This window comes from Colius striatus, chromosome 8 (assembly GCF_028858725.1).
Source record: "Colius striatus isolate bColStr4 chromosome 8, bColStr4.1.hap1, whole genome shotgun sequence".
NCBI lineage: Eukaryota > Metazoa > Chordata > Aves > Coliiformes > Coliidae > Colius > Colius striatus.
Window position 1 is genome coordinate 6484194 of NC_084766.1, and position 17905 is coordinate 6502098.

Below are 17905 nucleotides of genomic sequence, written 5' to 3' on the forward strand. Positions count from 1 at the left end.
CTATTCATAGGTTATTCCCAGCCTTTTCAGAAATGGTCCCACCATCATTGCTACAGAGATCAAATACACTGCTGCTAATTGGAGGCCTGCAGGAAACTGAGTAATCTGATTGGTCACATCTTTTAGAAATCCCTCAACCTGACTTTATTATCAGAGTTGGTTCAGCCAGAGAAGGTTGCCATTAAAGTAGCAATTTCAAATACTTCACCTGGGCAAATATATTAGCAAACAGCAAACATCATTATCTTTCAGCTATGTCTGAAATATTTCACTGCAGCTAGTCATTTAGCAGTTTCAGATAAACAAGTCTGAAATAAACCACAGTCAAAAATACTTACACATCTCTAAATAGGGGACATCAGACAATGGATGAAGGGTATGTAGCATCAACCAACAGAAGTCTATAAATGGTGCTAGACAAAAATGCAGACATTAACCATAACTCACAAACATTTCTACAGATTCCCATTCATAGATTAAATATGGAAAGAAACTTTCCATCTCATCAAAGGATCTCCAGGCTTATAGACACAGTCACAACCCAACAGTTTAATTAGAATACTTCTTTTTTCCAAAATCTCTTACTGTGTGCTATGGACATTTTAAATAACATTCCACAAGTGATGCCTTGCAATTTTTCTAATTAGTTTTGAAACTTTGTGTTCAGAGGAAACTCTGGGGAGTATCAGCAAAAGCTCACAAGGTGTGCAGTGCAGGATATCACTATACATGCACACACTCCCTTCCCCAGCACTTCTGCTAGAAGTAGATGTGTCAGAACCTTTTCTTTTCTGTGAGACCAAATTTATTCCCTTCTGCCAAATGGCACTAGGTCTAGCTGAGAAGTGGGATTTGTGAAGTGTGATGATCTCATTTTGACTCTCAGCAGAAAGAACCCTTTTAGCAAAAAGAAATGTCCAGACTAAGAATGTCACACCTTACCTGTTGTACTGAAACATGCAAAAAGGGATAAAAGTAACAAAACCCACCTCCTGAATATGATCTGATGTCACTGTTTGCAATGTCAGTTAAGACCATAAAAATGAAAATGTGGTTCTTAAGGATTAAGATCAATCATTGTTTTCATTTCTGCAATGCAGAGTATTTAAGTTGTGCTCATCACAAAATTCACAGTCAGGAAACAGACCAGCAACTCTAGATCTTCTCAAGGAAGCAGACCCAGGTTTGGTCCTGTAAAGTGAAACAAGCCTTTAGCTCTACTAGGCACAAAAGGACAAAGACAGAGCCACCAACTATTTTCTTTAATATCCTAAACCCTATCCTACATGGGTACAAAGGGTACCCACAGGTAGTAGCTCATAGTTGAATTTTTCCAAGAGCTGGCCTTAGGGTATATCTCTTTTCCTTTGATATCTTCTCATCCTTTGGTTCTTTATCCCTCTTCCAGCTTTTCCTACTAGTGGGTTTAAGAAATGCCTTAATTTCCTAAATCCATACCAACCATTGACTCCACTTTCCAGGCAAAGGACTGTTTCCTCTTTCTGAGACTGACAAACTTACAGGGTTCACGTTGCCTTTGGCCTCTCAACAAGAAGTCAACCAGAAAATAGAGAGCAGAGCACACTTGCCGTAACCGAAGCCTATTAACTATTCTGATCAACTCTGTATAGTTTTAAAATACAATCAAACACAGTAACATTTAACAATTGAGAAACAAAACCATGGTGCACTTTTTCTCCACGGTGCATATAGGCTCCACTTAGATACATATGCCCACTAAAAAAATGTTGAAGAACAGCTGTCTCAGAACTACACAGCAGTTCTACCCCTAGAAAATTTCAGCTGTCAGTGCTGACGGGTAACTTTTCAGCACAGCTATGTTTACAATGAAACAAACAACAGATCCCGTTGCCAGGGTTACAATTATCAGCTAAATAAATAGCATTTTTTTAAACTTATCTATTAAACACATCAGTGGCAAAACCGCAATTGCTTAAGATAATAATGAACCAAATACAGGTGTGTCTGCATCCAGCCAGTCATTGCTGGAAGAAAGTACATTCAGGAGGTGGAGTAGAAATGAAGCAGAATGATTGGAGAAGCCCGACACACTCCCAGGAATGTGACTGGAAACTGAGCAAAAGGGAGCTGCAGTGTCCCTTTGCTGCAGCGGGAATGATTAATTATCTGAATGTTCTCTCTCACCCTCCCTGCAACAATTAATCTCTTTTTATTTCTGCAGTATCTTTCCCTACATGCAGCTTGAGTCAATCAATTCTCTCATGTTTTAATACTAAGTATATTAAAAGTTTGATAGGAGATGGCATCTCAAAGGAAGAACTCATGCTCATGTTAGTAAAGTGATCTTAGGATTTGAACTCCAACTTTTTCAGCAATTTCAATAAGAACAAAACTGAGATCCTTGGAAGACTGCTTCCTCAGTGCACCAAAAAATGTTTTGCTTCAAGTTGTTTTTTTGGACACAAAGCAACAACAACAATCAGCTCTATTATAGAGACGTAAATGAGATTTACCCCATTGAGAAAAACCAGCTAGCCAAGATACTGATCGAGCCTAGACATACTTCCTTCTCCTTCCCCAGAAAAAGCTAATTTCTTTATCTGGAATCTGCTAGACTACATCTAAATTATAGAGGAACCATCAAGTAAAACTCAAATACCAACGGGTTCTTGCATCAAACTAAAACCACACCTTTTTCACCCTTCCTTTCCCATGATTATGGGAAAAAAACCAATCCTTTATAATATCAGCCTCTGTTGAGATCCATGAATTACTATATGCACCCTTGGAGAATTTGTTAAAAGATTTCTAAACCTCCTAAATACTCTTCAGAGGAGAAGATCATTCAGAAAACATTGGTATGATATTCCTAAATAGAAGTGTTTTTTCTAAATCAAACCCACACTTATCATTGTTAGAAGTACACTGAAATTTTCAATTATGCCTGATGGGAAACAATGGGGAAGAGTTTTGATTTTTACTGAAGTATATATTTGTGTCAGTACAGAGACATCAATGCAGCCTCTGTAATAGATAACAACCCAAATAAGATTAACCAACAAGAAGCAAATGGCAGCTATCTCTGCTTATTCCTTGACTTGCTTGTGGACGCACTCTCATGTGATTATATAAACATGCTTGGTATTAATTATTAAATGGTTTAACATATGAACTTTTTTTTTTAACCTCATCCTTAATTAACTCATGCCCATATAATCAAAAGACCAACCTGTGGAACTGGTGACCTCATTTTCTTTCAGAATGGACACTGATTTTGGCTGTCTTTCCAAATAAAGATAACATGGAAGCACTCAGCCTCTCCACACAAGCCCCAGTGAAGGTAATTTTTTCATTATGTAGCATCTTCTAGAGTAACTTAGTTCAAAGAAAAGCCAGTAGTATAAATCATAGAATCATAGAATCATAGAATGGTAGGGGTTGGAAGGGACCTTTAGAGATCATCTAGTCTACCCCCCCTGCAGAAGCAGGTTCACCTAGATCAGGTCACACAGAAACATGTCCAGCAGGGTCTTGAAGACCTCCAAGGAAGGAGACTCCACAACCCCTCTGGGCAGCCTGTGCCACTGCTCCCTCACCTGAACAGTGAAATAGTTTTTTCTTATGTTTAAATGGAACTTTTTGTGTTCCAGCTTTATGCCATTACCCCTGGTCCTGTTGCTAGCTACTATAGAAAAAAGGGAAGTCTCAACCTCCTGACACCCACCATTTAGATATTTATAAATGTTAATAAGATCTCCCCTCAATCTTCTCTTCTGCAGACTAAACAGCCCCAGTTCCCACAGCCTCTCCTCATATGAAAGATGTTCCGGTCCCCTGATCATCTTGGTGGCCCTGCACTGGACTGTCTCCAGCACTTCCCCGTCCCTCCTGAGCTGAGGAGCCCAGAACTGGACACAGGACTCCAGATGAGGCCTCACCAGGGCAGAGTAGAGAGGGAGAAGAAGCTCCCTTGACCTGCTGCCCACACTCTTCTTGATGCATCCCAGGATGTCATTGGCCTTCTTGGCCACAAGGGCACATTGCTGGCTCATATTTAGCTTATTATTAACCAGGACTCCCAGGTCTCTCTCTGCAGAGCTGCTCTTCAGCAGTTCGACCCCCAGCCTGTACTAGTGCAGGGGGTTGTTCCTTCCCAGATGCACTTGTCCTTGTTGAACCTCATGAGGTTCCTCTCTGCCCAACTCTCAAGCTGGTTGAGATCCCACTGAATGGCAGCACAGCCTTCTGGGGAATCAGCCAGTCCTCCCAGTTTGGTGTCATCAGTGAACTTGCTGAGGGTACACTCTGTCCCCTCATCCAGGTCATTGATGAAGATGTTGAACAAGACTGGCCCCAGAACCGATCCCTGTGGAACTCCACTGGCCACAGGCCTCCAACTCAATTCTGTGCCATTGATCACGACCCTCTGGGCTCTGTCATTCAGCCAGCTCTCGATCCACCTCACTGTCCACTCATCCAAGCCACACTGCCTGAGCTTTCTGATGAGGATGTTATGGGAGACAGTGTTAAAAGCCTTGCTGAAGTCAAGGTAGATGACATCCACTGCTCTCCATCTAGCCAGCCAGTTATGCACTCATAGAAGGATATCAGGTTGGTCAAACAGGATTTTCCCTTGGTGAAGCCATGTTGACTCCCCTTGATAACCATCTTATCCTTCATATGTTCAGTGATAACATTCAGGATGAGTTGTTCCATCACTTTTCCAGGGAAATGACAACCATTCTGATCTTCGATCCAAGTTAAACACAGAGTTTGGTTTCTAATAATGATTCTACAAGGTGCAGGTTAACAGGGAAGATCCACAGCAAGTTGGATATGCATCTGACAGCTCTCAGATTCCATGAATCAGTCTTTTTCTGCTGGACAGCTCGATTAAATGGCACATTCCTCCACCTTGCCTTTCTTCCACTACTAGTAGCCTGCCAATAGCTATAGAAATGTTTATAATGGAATAGCTTCCTCCATCATATGAATCTAAACAAATACACAAGTATAAACTACAAAGACTGCATAAGGGTTTATAACAGTAATGCCATAAAGCAAACTAAAGTAAAAAAACCAAACCATCAAACAAATGCACTGGTAAGATATTTTAAAAAGTAAATCAGTCCTTATCAGCAAATAACAGATTTAGACTCTTTTCTAGCTGTAGTCAATAGAGAACACTGTTCTTTGTCAAATCTAAGTACAAGAAAAACTTAACAGAAGTAAAGAGATAAATAGCTGACCTCAAATATGAGTAAACTGTATTAGCAAAGTTCAGAGGAATTCAGTTTTGCATTTAATCCAGACTAATTCATCTGACATTCATTACTATTAGCAAATTACTGTATAAGGCATTTGCTTAGAAAAGCATAATTTAGTTCCTTTAGGCTATGAAGTAAAATCAGCCATCATAAGGAAAGGGGATACAGATTTAATAAAACCCATTCTGTTAAAAGGTAACGTTAAAATGTGCTTGCTGCAATGTGTATTTCTCCTTGCAGGAGGAAAGCCTCTCACATTGCAGAGCTGAGTTTCCATCTTTGTGAGTAGGCTGATAGTTAATCTGATTAATTTTGTCCTATTCTGGGCTTCATATCTCTTTTCATCCTTGTGCTTCAGTATTGCTGGAATGAGAACAGCTGTGAATGGGCACATTACTATTGACACGTTCTTTGGAGGATCTGTGCATGAGCTCTGATAGCAGCCTAAATAAGTCTGTTCTGTCCTGAAGAGAGGAAAAAACAATTTTATAAATCTTCTGTCAGTATTTAGCATCTTATTTCCAGCAACATTTTCCACCTTCTGCTTCTGAATTCCATCCCCTTCATTGCACAGTGTACTCAAAGGGAACATAAGCTATAGCCGAAGTTGTATTAGGTAATGTCATTTGTTTTCAATATATGACTTTAGATTTTATGCAGAGGTTAAATTGTATTAACACTCCTGAAATCACACCATGTGCAGTAACAATAAAACAATATCTTCTCCTCTGTCCTTTCCCTGTTCCAGGCTCTAGCTAGCTATACTCCAAAGAAGGCTAAAGTTCAGAAGGAGGCAAAGATGATTTTAAGCTGCCTTAAATTCCCCCCAGGCTTAGATATCCATCTTTGTTGTGAACTACATTTCCATGTTACATACAAGCTGCTTTGAACCTTAAGAAAGCACTGTTGACCCTCTGGTGCCAATATAAGAATTCTTATAAAGCTGTAGAAGGTGATCAATGAATGAGGCCTATGCGCATCAAATCCTGAAAAAGGCATTCCTATAAATAACATTGCAACAACTTAAGTCTTCTGCACACAATATAACAGCAAAGGAGTAGGTAAACTGGAATCCATTTTATTTTGACCCTTGCCAAGCAATTTTCTGATAAAAGTTGCCATCAAAAAATTCAATTACTATCTAGAAAGAAAATGAGGAATATGAACTGCAAGATCAAAGAAATCAACACAGCTAAAGACAAGCTGAAACAAAATGACAAACAAATGCTGTAGTTTTCATGGGTTGTAAGTGACAGAACTACCAGTGTGTTTATTTAGGATGCACTCTAGCGGACACACATGTAACAAAATCAAACAGTGAGAGACAAATGACAGCCACACGTTGCAAGTAGAGACTAGAATTATTGACTAGCATGTTTTTAAATACTATTTTATAATGTGAACACATTCCCTAATTCAATATGAAGGATGTATGAAGGTTGAAATTTTCATAGTCAATTTCACTGGACATAAGCATAAATGGACATGTTACTTATCAATTTTTGAAAATGTTAATCTAAATAACAAGATTCAGCTCAAAAGAGAAACTCTATGTATTTATCCAGTTACTCCATCCCTCTGAAACTTGCACAAGAAGCTGCTACACATAAGTGTTAGATGTATTTAGAACTGTAGTCTCTTAAAATGTGGGGTTTTGTTTTGATTTTTGCATCTAGTCTGATGTGGAGAACTCTCTCTCCACCTTCTAATCTGTAGGGCATTCCCTCTTTCTATCAAACCACATTCAAATCCTTGGAAAAACCTTTTTCAAGAAACAGTTATTCTTTCACATGGATTCCGATTATCATATTGTAGCTTCTACTCAAAAATAATCTTGATACGTTAATTATAGATTTTAATTATTAATTATAGGTATAATTCTTACAGTTACACTTCAAGCATCAATGGGCAATAAATAGAAAATATATTTACTGCTTTCATCTGAATTGCAGTTTTCTTCCTCTGAGTCAGCCATGTGGTTTAAGAAAAAAAGCAAGCATCAGATGTCAGAATTAACAGACTTTTACACAAACACACAGAAAGCACAGAAACTGAAACAACAGGTAGGTAAAACAGTTCCATATATAAAATGCATGAATTAAGATATTACAATTCAGGATCAGCAAGTAGTGAATAGAAACTGTATTTACAGCTTTCATATTGGTTAGGAACTTTCTCGTTCTCCTTCTGACATGGCTTCTGTTATACTCTAGAAAAACAAACCAAAAAAGGGGAATTCTATTAGTTGCCAGCACTACCTGAGCTTTGTAGAATGGAAAAAAAACAGAAAAAAGCCACATGACAGATAAGACAGTATTCACCAATATAATTACCTAGTCTTCCGTTCAGTGAAACATGACGGAGTTTATCACCAGACTTAATCCAGTGAGTCTGGATGAAGTATTACAATTCTGAAGAGTACAGTTTCACTAGTCCAAGCCTATATATTTTCATTTTATTTATCTGTTCTTAATTTGTAGTTTCATTCAACAAACATGTTACTGTAAAATCTGAAATAACATCACCAAAGGCCAACGTAATCCAACTTTAACCAACTCCAAGCATGAAAACTTCAGTGGACAGCAAGTGCAAGAAGCAGCAGGTAAGTTTACCACTCGCTTTCACTTTTGCAGTTCACTTATTTAAGAACATAAAACATGCCTGAAGCCTCACGATCATTTTTTAACACATAATTATCAGAAAGTGCAAAAAATTTTGGCTGTATGAAATCTTGAGAACTCATCTGGTTTACTGTAGTGAAAAAAACACTGTGGAAACATGACCCTAAGGACAGTCATAAGCATGTTCATAAATGTATTTAGAGAACACTTATCAAGCAGGTTGTCATGAAAGTAACATTAAGCATAATGCATATTAATATCATAATATAAATTCTGAGCTGGTATTACACTACTGGCACCAGAAATTAAGTGAGCAAATTACTAAAGCTAATAAAGGAGAAATGGTTCTGATAATGATGTACTGGATCTAGTATATAAATGCCTCAAATCATACCACTTGGAATACTCTACCTGGAAAAAAATCAGACAGCTATCAATATCTTTATGACCAGTGAATACTCATAAAGCTGAATGCTTTCAAATGAGTTGGCATCACCTGTTAAATGTATTGTCATGCCTTACAATAAATTAAGGCTGATTCATGTTCATGTCCTCTCATTTCCCTGGACTGTTAAGTATTCAAAGGGGAAAAAAAAAGCCAGGCTGGGCATAGAAGGTGTCTGAGGATTACAAGATAGAGCCATGGATGTAGTAGTGAAAGAAGTACATTCATGTTGGCACACTTGATTCTCAGCAGGTCCTACCCTTAATGAGCAGTGTGTCCTTAATATCTGGTGTTGTAAGTTAAATGTTTGCTCAGATATCTCTGCACATGACTACATTCTGTAGCACCAAATATATACTTCATACCAACCAGAAAAATACAAATAACTTCAATCACTCAAAACAGAATCAACTTTTGTGATGTTGTACATGTTGTATATGACTATCCATTCACATGGCAAAGTAAGGCTGCTCCCTCTCTGAGGATATTCATACTGTCATTCATAAAGTATTTGAATAGGAAGAAAAAAAGGCATTTCCAGTCTTGAGGACTTAGTCAGTTAATGCCACCCAGTCTTTTAGAATGGCTTAACATTTACCAGAGAATTGGCAATGGGTGGTTTGGAGGTTGAGACCAAAATACCATCTCTTAAAACCATAGGAGAGAACCAGCACAGTCTTAACTACAACAGTTTTAGCCATTGATACATCAGCAAAGAAAAACAAATCTGTAAGAGTCAATCATTTTTTAACTCCCTGTTCCTTCCAAACACCTACCTCAAACCGTTCCTCCTCATCTAGCTCCTCAACTCTGGTCAAATCAGGCGCTCCAGGTCTATCTGTAAGTTCAGCTATCGTCTTTTCATTTTCCTACAGCAATGAAAACCAGTTTTCAGTTAAAAGCCTTCCATGTCATGAATAATTAACTATTGAGAATATTTCTGAGGTGTTAAAATAGCATTATGTATTAAAATGAAGGGAATCATTCAGATGCATGCTATACAAATGTGTTAGTATGTGACTATGGTCTTTGTATGTGTGTTGAGACTATTTATATCGGTTGTTCTTAAATAACTGGAATTTGTGTTTAAGTTTTTGCATAGTCATTTTTTCTGTCATTTTCATACTGTCATCTTCCTACAGTTATGCTCTGTCAGTATTTCAACAGAGTGATCTAAAAATATGCCTACTTCTACCATATGACACATTCCATGTAAAATTTAAGGGATGCTCACATTTAAAAGCTTTATTGAGACAAATATACCAATTAGCAGTAAGATTTTTACTGAAACAGTATTAAAAGACCATGCATTTACATGGGCATTTGTATACACACTCTCCTGTTAGTATAAATTCCCATGCACAAGGAGGATCACAGAATCAAGATCCTTCCCAATTCCAAGTCACAGTTCCATTTCCAGATACAGCAAATGGACTTTGTGCTGACATATTGTAAAATGTCACTGCCTCAACACTTCAATTAAATGTCACTATAAATGTTCACTATAAATATGGTCATATTGTAGTAACTACTTTTCAAATTCCTTTTTGGTACATATAATCAAAACAAGCCTGGGCATACAACTAGAGCCAAAATTGAGAGCTAGGTTAACAAAAATATATCTAATGTGAGTAGTATTCAACATATTTCCCATAGTTTACATGAAGTAATTTATCTATGAACTAGCTCTAGACACAATCTCATACCTTTGGACTCATTTTCTATTTTAAACAGCTCATGGAAACCTTCAGCACATAACTTCTGGTCTGCAAATTTGTAAATTACAGAAGTACAGAATCTTAAGGGTTGGAAGGGATCTCAAAAGATCATCCGGTCCAATCCCCCTGCCAGAGCAGGATCACCTAGAGTAGATCACAGAGGAACTTGTCCAGGTGGGTTTCAAAGGTCTCTAGAGGAGCAGCAGCCTGTTCCAGTGTTCCCTCATCTGAACAGGGAATAAATTCTTCCTTGTATTTCTTTAGAACCTCTTATTTCCCAGTTTACACCCATTGCCCCTTGTCCTATCATTGGCCATCATTGAGAAGAGCCTGGTTCCAAAAAGTTCCAGTGAGATAGAATGAACTCATCTTACACTAGAACTGGGCTTATCAAGATCAACACAGACTTGAAGTTACACTTATAGAGAGCTACAAGATGCCACAGCATCATATACTATTTATAATTACCTATGATTAAGTACTACTAACCTGATGTTGTTCTTCAAGTTTCTGTTGGATCATTATCTCTTCTTCCTTCATTTTTCTTAAGTTTTTGAGTTCTATCAGGGCTGCCTCCCGTTCTTGCTCCAGCTCAGTCCTCTCCAACATTCTCTATTTCAGATATAACACAGAATTAACTTCTTAAAAATAGGTATTAAATAGCATCAATTATATTATCATGTTGGATTTTTTTTCCCCCAAGATGTATCCACCTGCTTTTCTTCAACTAAGATTCTTCTATAATTGTAGATCCAATGTGCCAGATACTGTATTGGATCAGCTGGCCGATGCTCTACAACCTCCGCGAGTCCCTTTTTCAAGCAACTTCCCACGCATTTCTTCAGATACTGAGACTCCATTCACACCTGCTAACAAACAGACGTTAACCATCAATGTCAGGATTAAATTTGGGGTTTTAAGTATTATTGCTTCAGGCACCAAATACTGGAAATGGTGTAGCTCTTTTTATTAATGTAACAATTAATAAAGTTATTTAAATGTAACACTGGTTTAGTTCTTAAAAGCTCCAGTGACAGATCAGTTGTGTTGATCACTGCAGGGTTAAAAAAAAAAAAAAAGCTTAAATTCTCCCCTATTTTTTAGGCATGCATAATTCAGAAACTGCTTGGAAAGATGCTGGTGACTCTGGGTCAGCATGACAGCAAAACAGCCTCAAAAGCACAAGAGAACACCAAAAACTTCTATACAAATCTTTGAGCAACAGGGACGATGCTCTGTGAATGAGGAATGGCAGCATTTAGTTTGAACCTACAAAGCTATCTTTAGGATATGTGTGCCAGCCGGCGAACACCACCTCTGGAACCCCACTGCTTCAGCACCCTCCGCTTGCTGTCAACAGAACTGACCGCGTCCCGCGCGGCCGCAGACCCCGCGAGAGCCCCGGCCCCTCGCCCTGCCCCGGGCGGACAAAACCGCTCTCACCCTGCGTGTTCGCTCCGGCAGTGACAGACTCGGAGCTCGCTGTCAGAGCCCGAAGAGTACAAGTACGACCTTAATTGTACCCCACCATCTTCACCTGGAGCCTCCACCCACGTCCCCCGCTCCTGGGCTCCGTTTAAGCACAGGCTCGGGCCTTTACCCTCCCCGAAGCCGCAGGCTGGTCGGGTCTGCTCCGTAGCCCTGCTCCGGGGGTGCCGTTCGGATTTCCGGGGGGACCTGCCATCTTATCCCGCGTCTCCCGCTGCTGCCACCACCCCACGTCCCGCGTCGTGCGGTTCCCTCTCTCTCGTGTTCCCCCAGAGCAGCCCCTAGAGCGCCGAGACCTTAGCCTCCCCGCGCCTCAACCCGCTCCTACTGACCGCTTGCCTCCGTCTCGCCGGCCGCCTCTCGTTCCGCTCCAGCGCCAGAGAGGCCGCAGACGGGACGCGCCGGGTCGCTAAGCAACGCCAAGCAACGCCTCTCGCCAGCGCCCGCCGTGGGAATACGGGCGCGGGGCCGGGGCCCAGCATTTGCCGCCATCCTCGAAGGCCTGCGAAGCCCAGACACGGCCGCTCCGTGGGACAACCCCATTCCCAATGCGTTTAACGTCATTTCTCCACGAATGGGTTCCTTTCATAAGAGGAGGGGTTTCTACAAAGGATGAAAAACATCTTCAGGCATGGCAATGCACTGTGTGTCTGTATGAATACAAATGTATACGTGTGTGTGTAGAAATACATATACATGCATAGGTGAAGACTATAATGCAATTTATGGAATGAGAAAATACTGTAATTTCAGTATAAGAGCAAAGAAGATTATTGTAGGCAAATACAAGGTATCTTTTTATGTAAAATGCTGATCTCCTATGCCTGAAGTTAGGCTTCCAGCAGTAAAGCAGAGGGAGCTTTTTCTCCTCACTGCCAAACGTCTTGGCTGACATTCACCTTAAATTTGGAGAGCTGTTGGCTTTACTGGTATCTTTCAATCAAGCGTTAAAAAACCAGCAGTTGCAGCTAAAATAATGCATTTGGTGTTTGTATTCATTCTGAAGCTCAACTTCACAGACATTGCTTGGTCCTTCCCCAGCAGCAATGTAAGGTGGCAGAATGTATCCTTTCCAGAATGACAGGCAATGAAATGCAGCTGAGGAAACTGACCTCAGAAAGGTAAGAGGCTGGCTTCGGTGTTTCTTCTACATCATAGGTATGTTACCCAAAACTGGTTCAGAAGAGACTCCCCAATGCTCGATTTAGTATTTGAAAGTTGCATTTCTTTATTACAGAGCTGGGTGCACAGGGGATCGCTCCTCCTAATGCCTGCACACCGACAAACAAAAGAACACACCTCATATACATTTCAGAAAATAAACTTACCTGTTACAGACTGTTTATCACATATATAGTACAGGGTGACATTTAGTATGTTTTGGATGGAGACTCGAGGATTACGGCCATATACGATTAGGATGTTTTCCTTTTAGCTCATTATCATACTTAGGAGCATCAAAGGAGTGTTAACCATAATGTTAATTTCTCAGTTGATGACACAAAGGTCTCACTCTGGACGCTGTGGCCTTGCTGAAATTGTTTTCAAGTTGTTTATCTGCACTGTCCCACGATTTATAGCCAAAACCTGTCCTGTCGCCCTAATGCTCCCTCGGGCCCTTCTCATGCTGATTCTGCAGCCTCCCACTCGAGGCTGGCCACAAAACAGACCAGCGGCACTGCCACTTTCGATACTTTAAACTCTTTGCTTGCAATTGTCTCACCTTTCATCACTCAACTCAAAGTCCAAATCGTGCCTGTAAATGCGGAAGGCTCTGAAGTCTTTGCAGTCTAGTATCATCGAAGCAAAGAAGAAGATACATGTTTCCTCTCTCCCTCTAACAGATAGCATAAAACACGTGTGGAGAGGGAAACTTACGCCAGGAATTGGTACTGCCCTCCTGGTCGGAGGATGCCGCTGCCGTTCAGCGTTTTTGAGGGCGGTTGAGGAGCTTCAACGCGCCCGGCTGGCCCCGCGCCTGCGCGGCGTCCCGCGGCCGTTCTGCGCCTGCGCGGCCATGGCGGCGGCCGAGGACTGCGTGGGGCAGGTCGTGCTGCCCGGCGACGTGCTGCTTCTCCCTTCGCACCCCGACGAGGATGGGGAGCGGCTGCGGCTTGGCGCCGGCGTGCTCCCCCGGGGCCGGCTGCTGTGCGGGCCGGGGCTGCGGCGGTGTGCGGCCGGGCTCCTGGTGACCAAGTGCGGCCTGCTGCGGCACCGGCCGGCTGGCGGCGGTGCGGCGGGGGCGGGCGGCGCGTACTGGGTAGACTCGCAACAGAAGCGGGTATGGGGACCGGCCGTATGCGGGGCAGGGGGGAGAGCGAACAAGCCCTCGTCCGTACTTCCCTGACCCGTTTGTCCCCTAACCTCCTTTGCAGTATGTTCCTGTCAAGGGCGACCACGTAATAGGAATAGTGACGGCCAAAGCGGGGGACGTGTTTAAGCTGGACGTCGGTGGGAGCGAGCAGGCATCTCTGTCCTACTTGGCCTTTGAAGGTGCTACGAAGAGGAACAGGCCAAATGTGCAGGTGAATGCTCTTGTTTGTTGTCCATAATGCTTTAGCTGTGTTCTTTCCTAGTGCTTCTGTTATGTTTTAGTAGGTTTTTAGTAGAAGTATATTTATAAACTACATGTAAGAGCAGAAGTGCAGATTTGTTTGTAGTGATTTGCCTGAGAGGGTTTTCAGGGTTAGGCAGTGGGCTTTCTGAGTTTTCTCAAGAGAACATGTAACCAGTGTGGTTTGCTACCTGTCAGGTGTCAGACTAACTTTCCCATAATACTACCAGAAACAGATGCAACTCATGAGTAATGTGCATCCCACGAGGCACTCTGAAGTTAAGGTTTTAAATTAAGCTTTTGCAACACCTGATATGGGTAGAATGCATTTTTTTAAATGACACTTTGTAAACAGCTGTTTGGAAAGTGCTGAAATACTGTCATCAGAATGTAAAAAAGGACTGTAAAGTAAAGCAAAGAGGTTTGTACGATTTTGTTGTTGTCCTGAAAAATGCTTACAAGAACAGATTGCTTAGACTTTTAACACCCTTAAAGTCTGAACACAAAGGAATTTGTTTGGTATTAAAAGGAGAAATACTTCATGACATAAAATTACATGCTTTTCAGTGTCTTTCAAGTTCCAGCTATCTTTCAAATCCCAGTACTGATATAAGATAATTGTTCCTGGAGGATGTTGCCTTTTGTAGAAGAAGAAAAAATGGAAATTCCTATTACATCAGTTTATATTTCTGTCACTACTATTTTAAAACTATTTTGTAGCCTCATGAGAAGTTCTTTATCAACTGAGTATTTATTTAAAATGAGTATTTATTTCAAATGTGCAGTATGATCCTGACTACTTTTGCTTTTTGACACTGCTTTGTTTAGGTGGGAGATCTTATTTATGGGCAATTCCTTGTAGCAAACAAAGACATGGAACCAGAGATGGTCTGTATAGACAGCAGTGGGAGATCAAGTGGAATGGGAATAATTGGACAAGATGGCTTCATGATTAAAGTTTCCTTAGGTCTAATAAGAAAGTAAGTATTAAAGAAAAGTAAGTCATAAGTAATGTAATATGGTGGGTAGGATTCACTCATCTGTTTTCTCTGAGCAATGTGTTTCTTGATTCTGTTGCTTTTTGTAAAAACAATCTGGAGATGCAGAGCAGCTATTTCATACCTGGGGGTTTTTAACTAATGGTTTGTCTGGTTTACATATCTCAACAGTGTGAACCAATTCAAGTATTTTTGAAGCCACTCTGCTTATTTTTCAAATGTTGTCTGTATGCAAGCAGTGTTTTACAAGTAAACTGTTAAATCCTGCTATGTTTGTTTCTTCTTTGAGAAAGCCTGTTGAAGCTTGATTTTAATCCTAAATCTTGACACTTTTATTTTTTAGTATGCTATCACCTAATAAAACCAGTGTTCTGTTTACTGCTGTTAATATTGTCTCCTGAGGAACAAAAGTAGTGTGGTGAAAGTCACATCTTCAACTGTGATGTCAAATTTGTAAACAGAAGCACTTCAAAAACATCACTTTATCAAACAGTATAGTTTTGGAATTTCTTAAGTCATAGTATTGTTATGAAAGCATCAATTCGGTTTCAATTTGTTATGTATTTTTTCTGAATCTAACCAGAAAGCAACTAGATTCACAAGCTCTGTATTTTTTAGGAGCATATCTTTCATGAAAGGAGAATTAAAATCTGATACTACATTGCTATTTCAGATGCATATGAAATCTGGTCATCTTACCTCGTGGTGTTGCTTTAATAGCTCCCACAACACCAGTTCTGCAGCGTAGTTGTTTATTGATAGTAATGTGGTGTCTGTGGAATAAGAGCATTTCTTCCTCTGACTTTTTGAAATCTTGTTTACAGACTCTTGGCTCCCAAATGTGAAATAATTCAGGAATTGTCACAGTTGTACCCGTTTGAGCTGGTACTGGGAATGAATGGAAGAATATGGGTAAAAGCAAAAACAGTTCAACAGACTTTAATTATAGTAAATATTTTGGAAGCCTGTGAGTATATGACTGCAGAACAGAGACAACAAGCTCTTGCCAAACTGTCAGGGAATTGATTGAAAGAAGACCTGGAGGATTTTTTTTGAGGTGACTGGAGTTTTTGGTTATTTTTTTGTATTCATATTTATATTAAAAATCATTTTTTTAAATGAAGTACTAGACTTTGGTGGTTGTTCTTGGGTTCTCTTCTTTGTCCACTCAGATTATTCATGTCTTGTTTAGGAGCTTTGGAGTCTTTTCACTTTTGTGATTATGAAACCCTATCCATGAATTTTCTGACTGATGTGGAGACAGTTCTTAAAAGCTTCCATCAGCTCTGAGTGTTGAGGTGGAACTATTGAAGCCTTCAGTAAGAAAAATGGTCAATTTGTAAGCAGCATATATTTGCTTTTTCAGTCAGTATTAAAACTTGAAAGGATATGTGTTTACTTGGACTAGTGAAAGTCCTGCAGGTCATTCTTTCTGGTCAGGTGTTCTAGGGAAAAGAAGTGATTATTTAATATTTTACAAAATTGAGGTGTAGAAATGCAGATGGAGAATATCAGAAAATAATTACAGGGCACAGCATAAAATAATAATAGAGTGGTGAAGAAAGTGATCAGATAAGACCCAATATGTGGTTACAGCAGCTTTACCCCACTTTCCCTAAAACATAACCTGGCTAGTAGTTATAAGGAAATAGTGATAAGGACACAACAACAGTATGAATATTCAGGAAACTTGATGGCTCATTGGAGCTAAAAAAAATATAAACACTTAACAGCAATGCTTTTGGAAGTCACTTGCAACTTTTTTTAAGTGCATTTATCTAGAGATTAGGTAAAGACCACTGCAGCAATAGCCATGTATTTCTTAACCCTAGACATTTTAGATGTTTTTTTCTTCAGTTACAGCACAGATTCCATGTAGCTTTGCTTCATGTTTGACATTGCTGAAAAAAGCTGTATTAGGCTTTGTTGTGTGTTTAGTTCTTCACATGCACAGAGAGGAAATGCTTATCCTCCCTAGGACAGCCATCAGTCTGTTTTAGTATGTGTTTTAGTATGTGAATAGTTTGCTACCGCTCTTTGGAGAGAAAGGACCCCTGGAGTAAAGGAGGGGGACTTCCTGATGCATGTTTTCTATGGGTGAAAAGTTTGACTGTACCCAGTGAATTGCCTCAGACCTCTTTAGGCAGTTATTTAGATCTGTGATGTTTTGTGGCTCTTCAGCAGAACAGTTTGATAGCAATACTTTAAAAGAAATTAGAAAAATGTCTAATTAGAGTAATCCTGAATACCATCTTAATTCCATGTGGAACCAGAATTCTCCCTGTTTGTTCTGTATTTAATCCGAAGTTCAGCCTGTTATGATTTTCTTTGGCATCACATTTAGAAATTGCTTCAATTAAGAGCCACCCCTCTGAGTCATCTTTAATATGCTTACCTAGGGCTTCCCCTAATTCAATAAAAACAACTCCAGTGGTTTCCATGAGTCTAATGACTGCAGTTCCGAATTCTTTCTGGGTTTCACTGGCCTCCCTGTTCAGCATTTAGTGTATTGCTCATCTGGCTTGCTAGATCTTTAGTCATCTTTTTTTCACCTGTCTTCTCACAGCTGAAGTGACTTCCATTCACATCCCATTAATCTTTTAGGCCATCTTACTACCCATGCACAACTGTAATAAAGATTTTACTAACTCTTCTCCAGTGTTTTTTCAGCTTTACTAACCAGAGCCCTTGCAGTCTGTTATTAGAACAATAGCTGGCATAAACAGAAAAGCACTTGCCAAATGACCTCAGGGTGTTAACTTTTTTTGTGAGTGGTCTTGGATCATAATAGTAAAACCACAGGAATGGGGAATGACATGGATCATTTCCTGA

The 17905-nt window shown here is 40.2% G+C and overlaps 2 protein-coding genes across 2 annotated transcripts; one reads left to right on the top strand and one right to left on the bottom strand.

The window, feature by feature from the left end:
• Positions 1-1115: 1115 nt before the first annotated feature.
• Positions 1116-10893, bottom strand: DYDC1 (DPY30 domain containing 1). Its single transcript, XM_062001871.1, has 4 exons — positions 10747-10893; positions 10523-10645; positions 9092-9184; positions 1116-1191 (listed from the first exon to the last, which is right to left on the bottom strand). The coding sequence occupies exons 1-4, from the start codon at positions 10891-10893 to the stop codon at positions 1156-1158; spliced, it is 399 nt and encodes a 132-aa protein (XP_061857855.1). The 3' UTR covers positions 1116-1155.
• A 2639-nt stretch (positions 10894-13532) lies between these two features.
• Positions 13533-16196, top strand: EXOSC3 (exosome component 3). The gene is made up of 4 exons (XM_010205934.2): positions 13533-13802; positions 13897-14046; positions 14904-15055; positions 15898-16196. Exons 1-4 carry the CDS (start codon positions 13539-13541, stop codon positions 16097-16099), a joined length of 768 nt encoding a protein of 255 aa, XP_010204236.2. The 5' UTR covers positions 13533-13538; the 3' UTR covers positions 16100-16196.
• The last annotated feature ends 1709 nt before the right edge of the window (positions 16197-17905 follow it).

Coding starts and splice junctions, on each gene's coding strand:
- EXOSC3 (XM_010205934.2), top strand. CDS start 13,539: ATGGCGGCGGCCGAGGACTGCGTGGGGCAGGTCGTGCTGCCCGGCGAC. Junction 13,803..13,896: donor TAGACTCGCAACAGAAGCGG/GTATGGGGACCG, acceptor CCTCCTTTGCAG/TATGTTCCTGTCAAGGGCGA. Junction 15,056..15,897: donor TCCTTAGGTCTAATAAGAAA/GTAAGTATTAAA, acceptor TCTTGTTTACAG/ACTCTTGGCTCCCAAATGTG.
- DYDC1 (XM_062001871.1), bottom strand. CDS start 10,893: ATGGAGTCTCAGTATCTGAAGAAATGCGTGGGAAGTTGCTTGAAAAAG. Junction 10,646..10,746: donor TCTTAGTTGAAGAAAAGCAG/GTGGATACATCT, acceptor TATCTGAAATAG/AGAATGTTGGAGAGGACTGA. Junction 9,185..10,522: donor AACTTGAAGAACAACATCAG/GTTAGTAGTACT, acceptor TCATTGCTGTAG/GAAAATGAAAAGACGATAGC.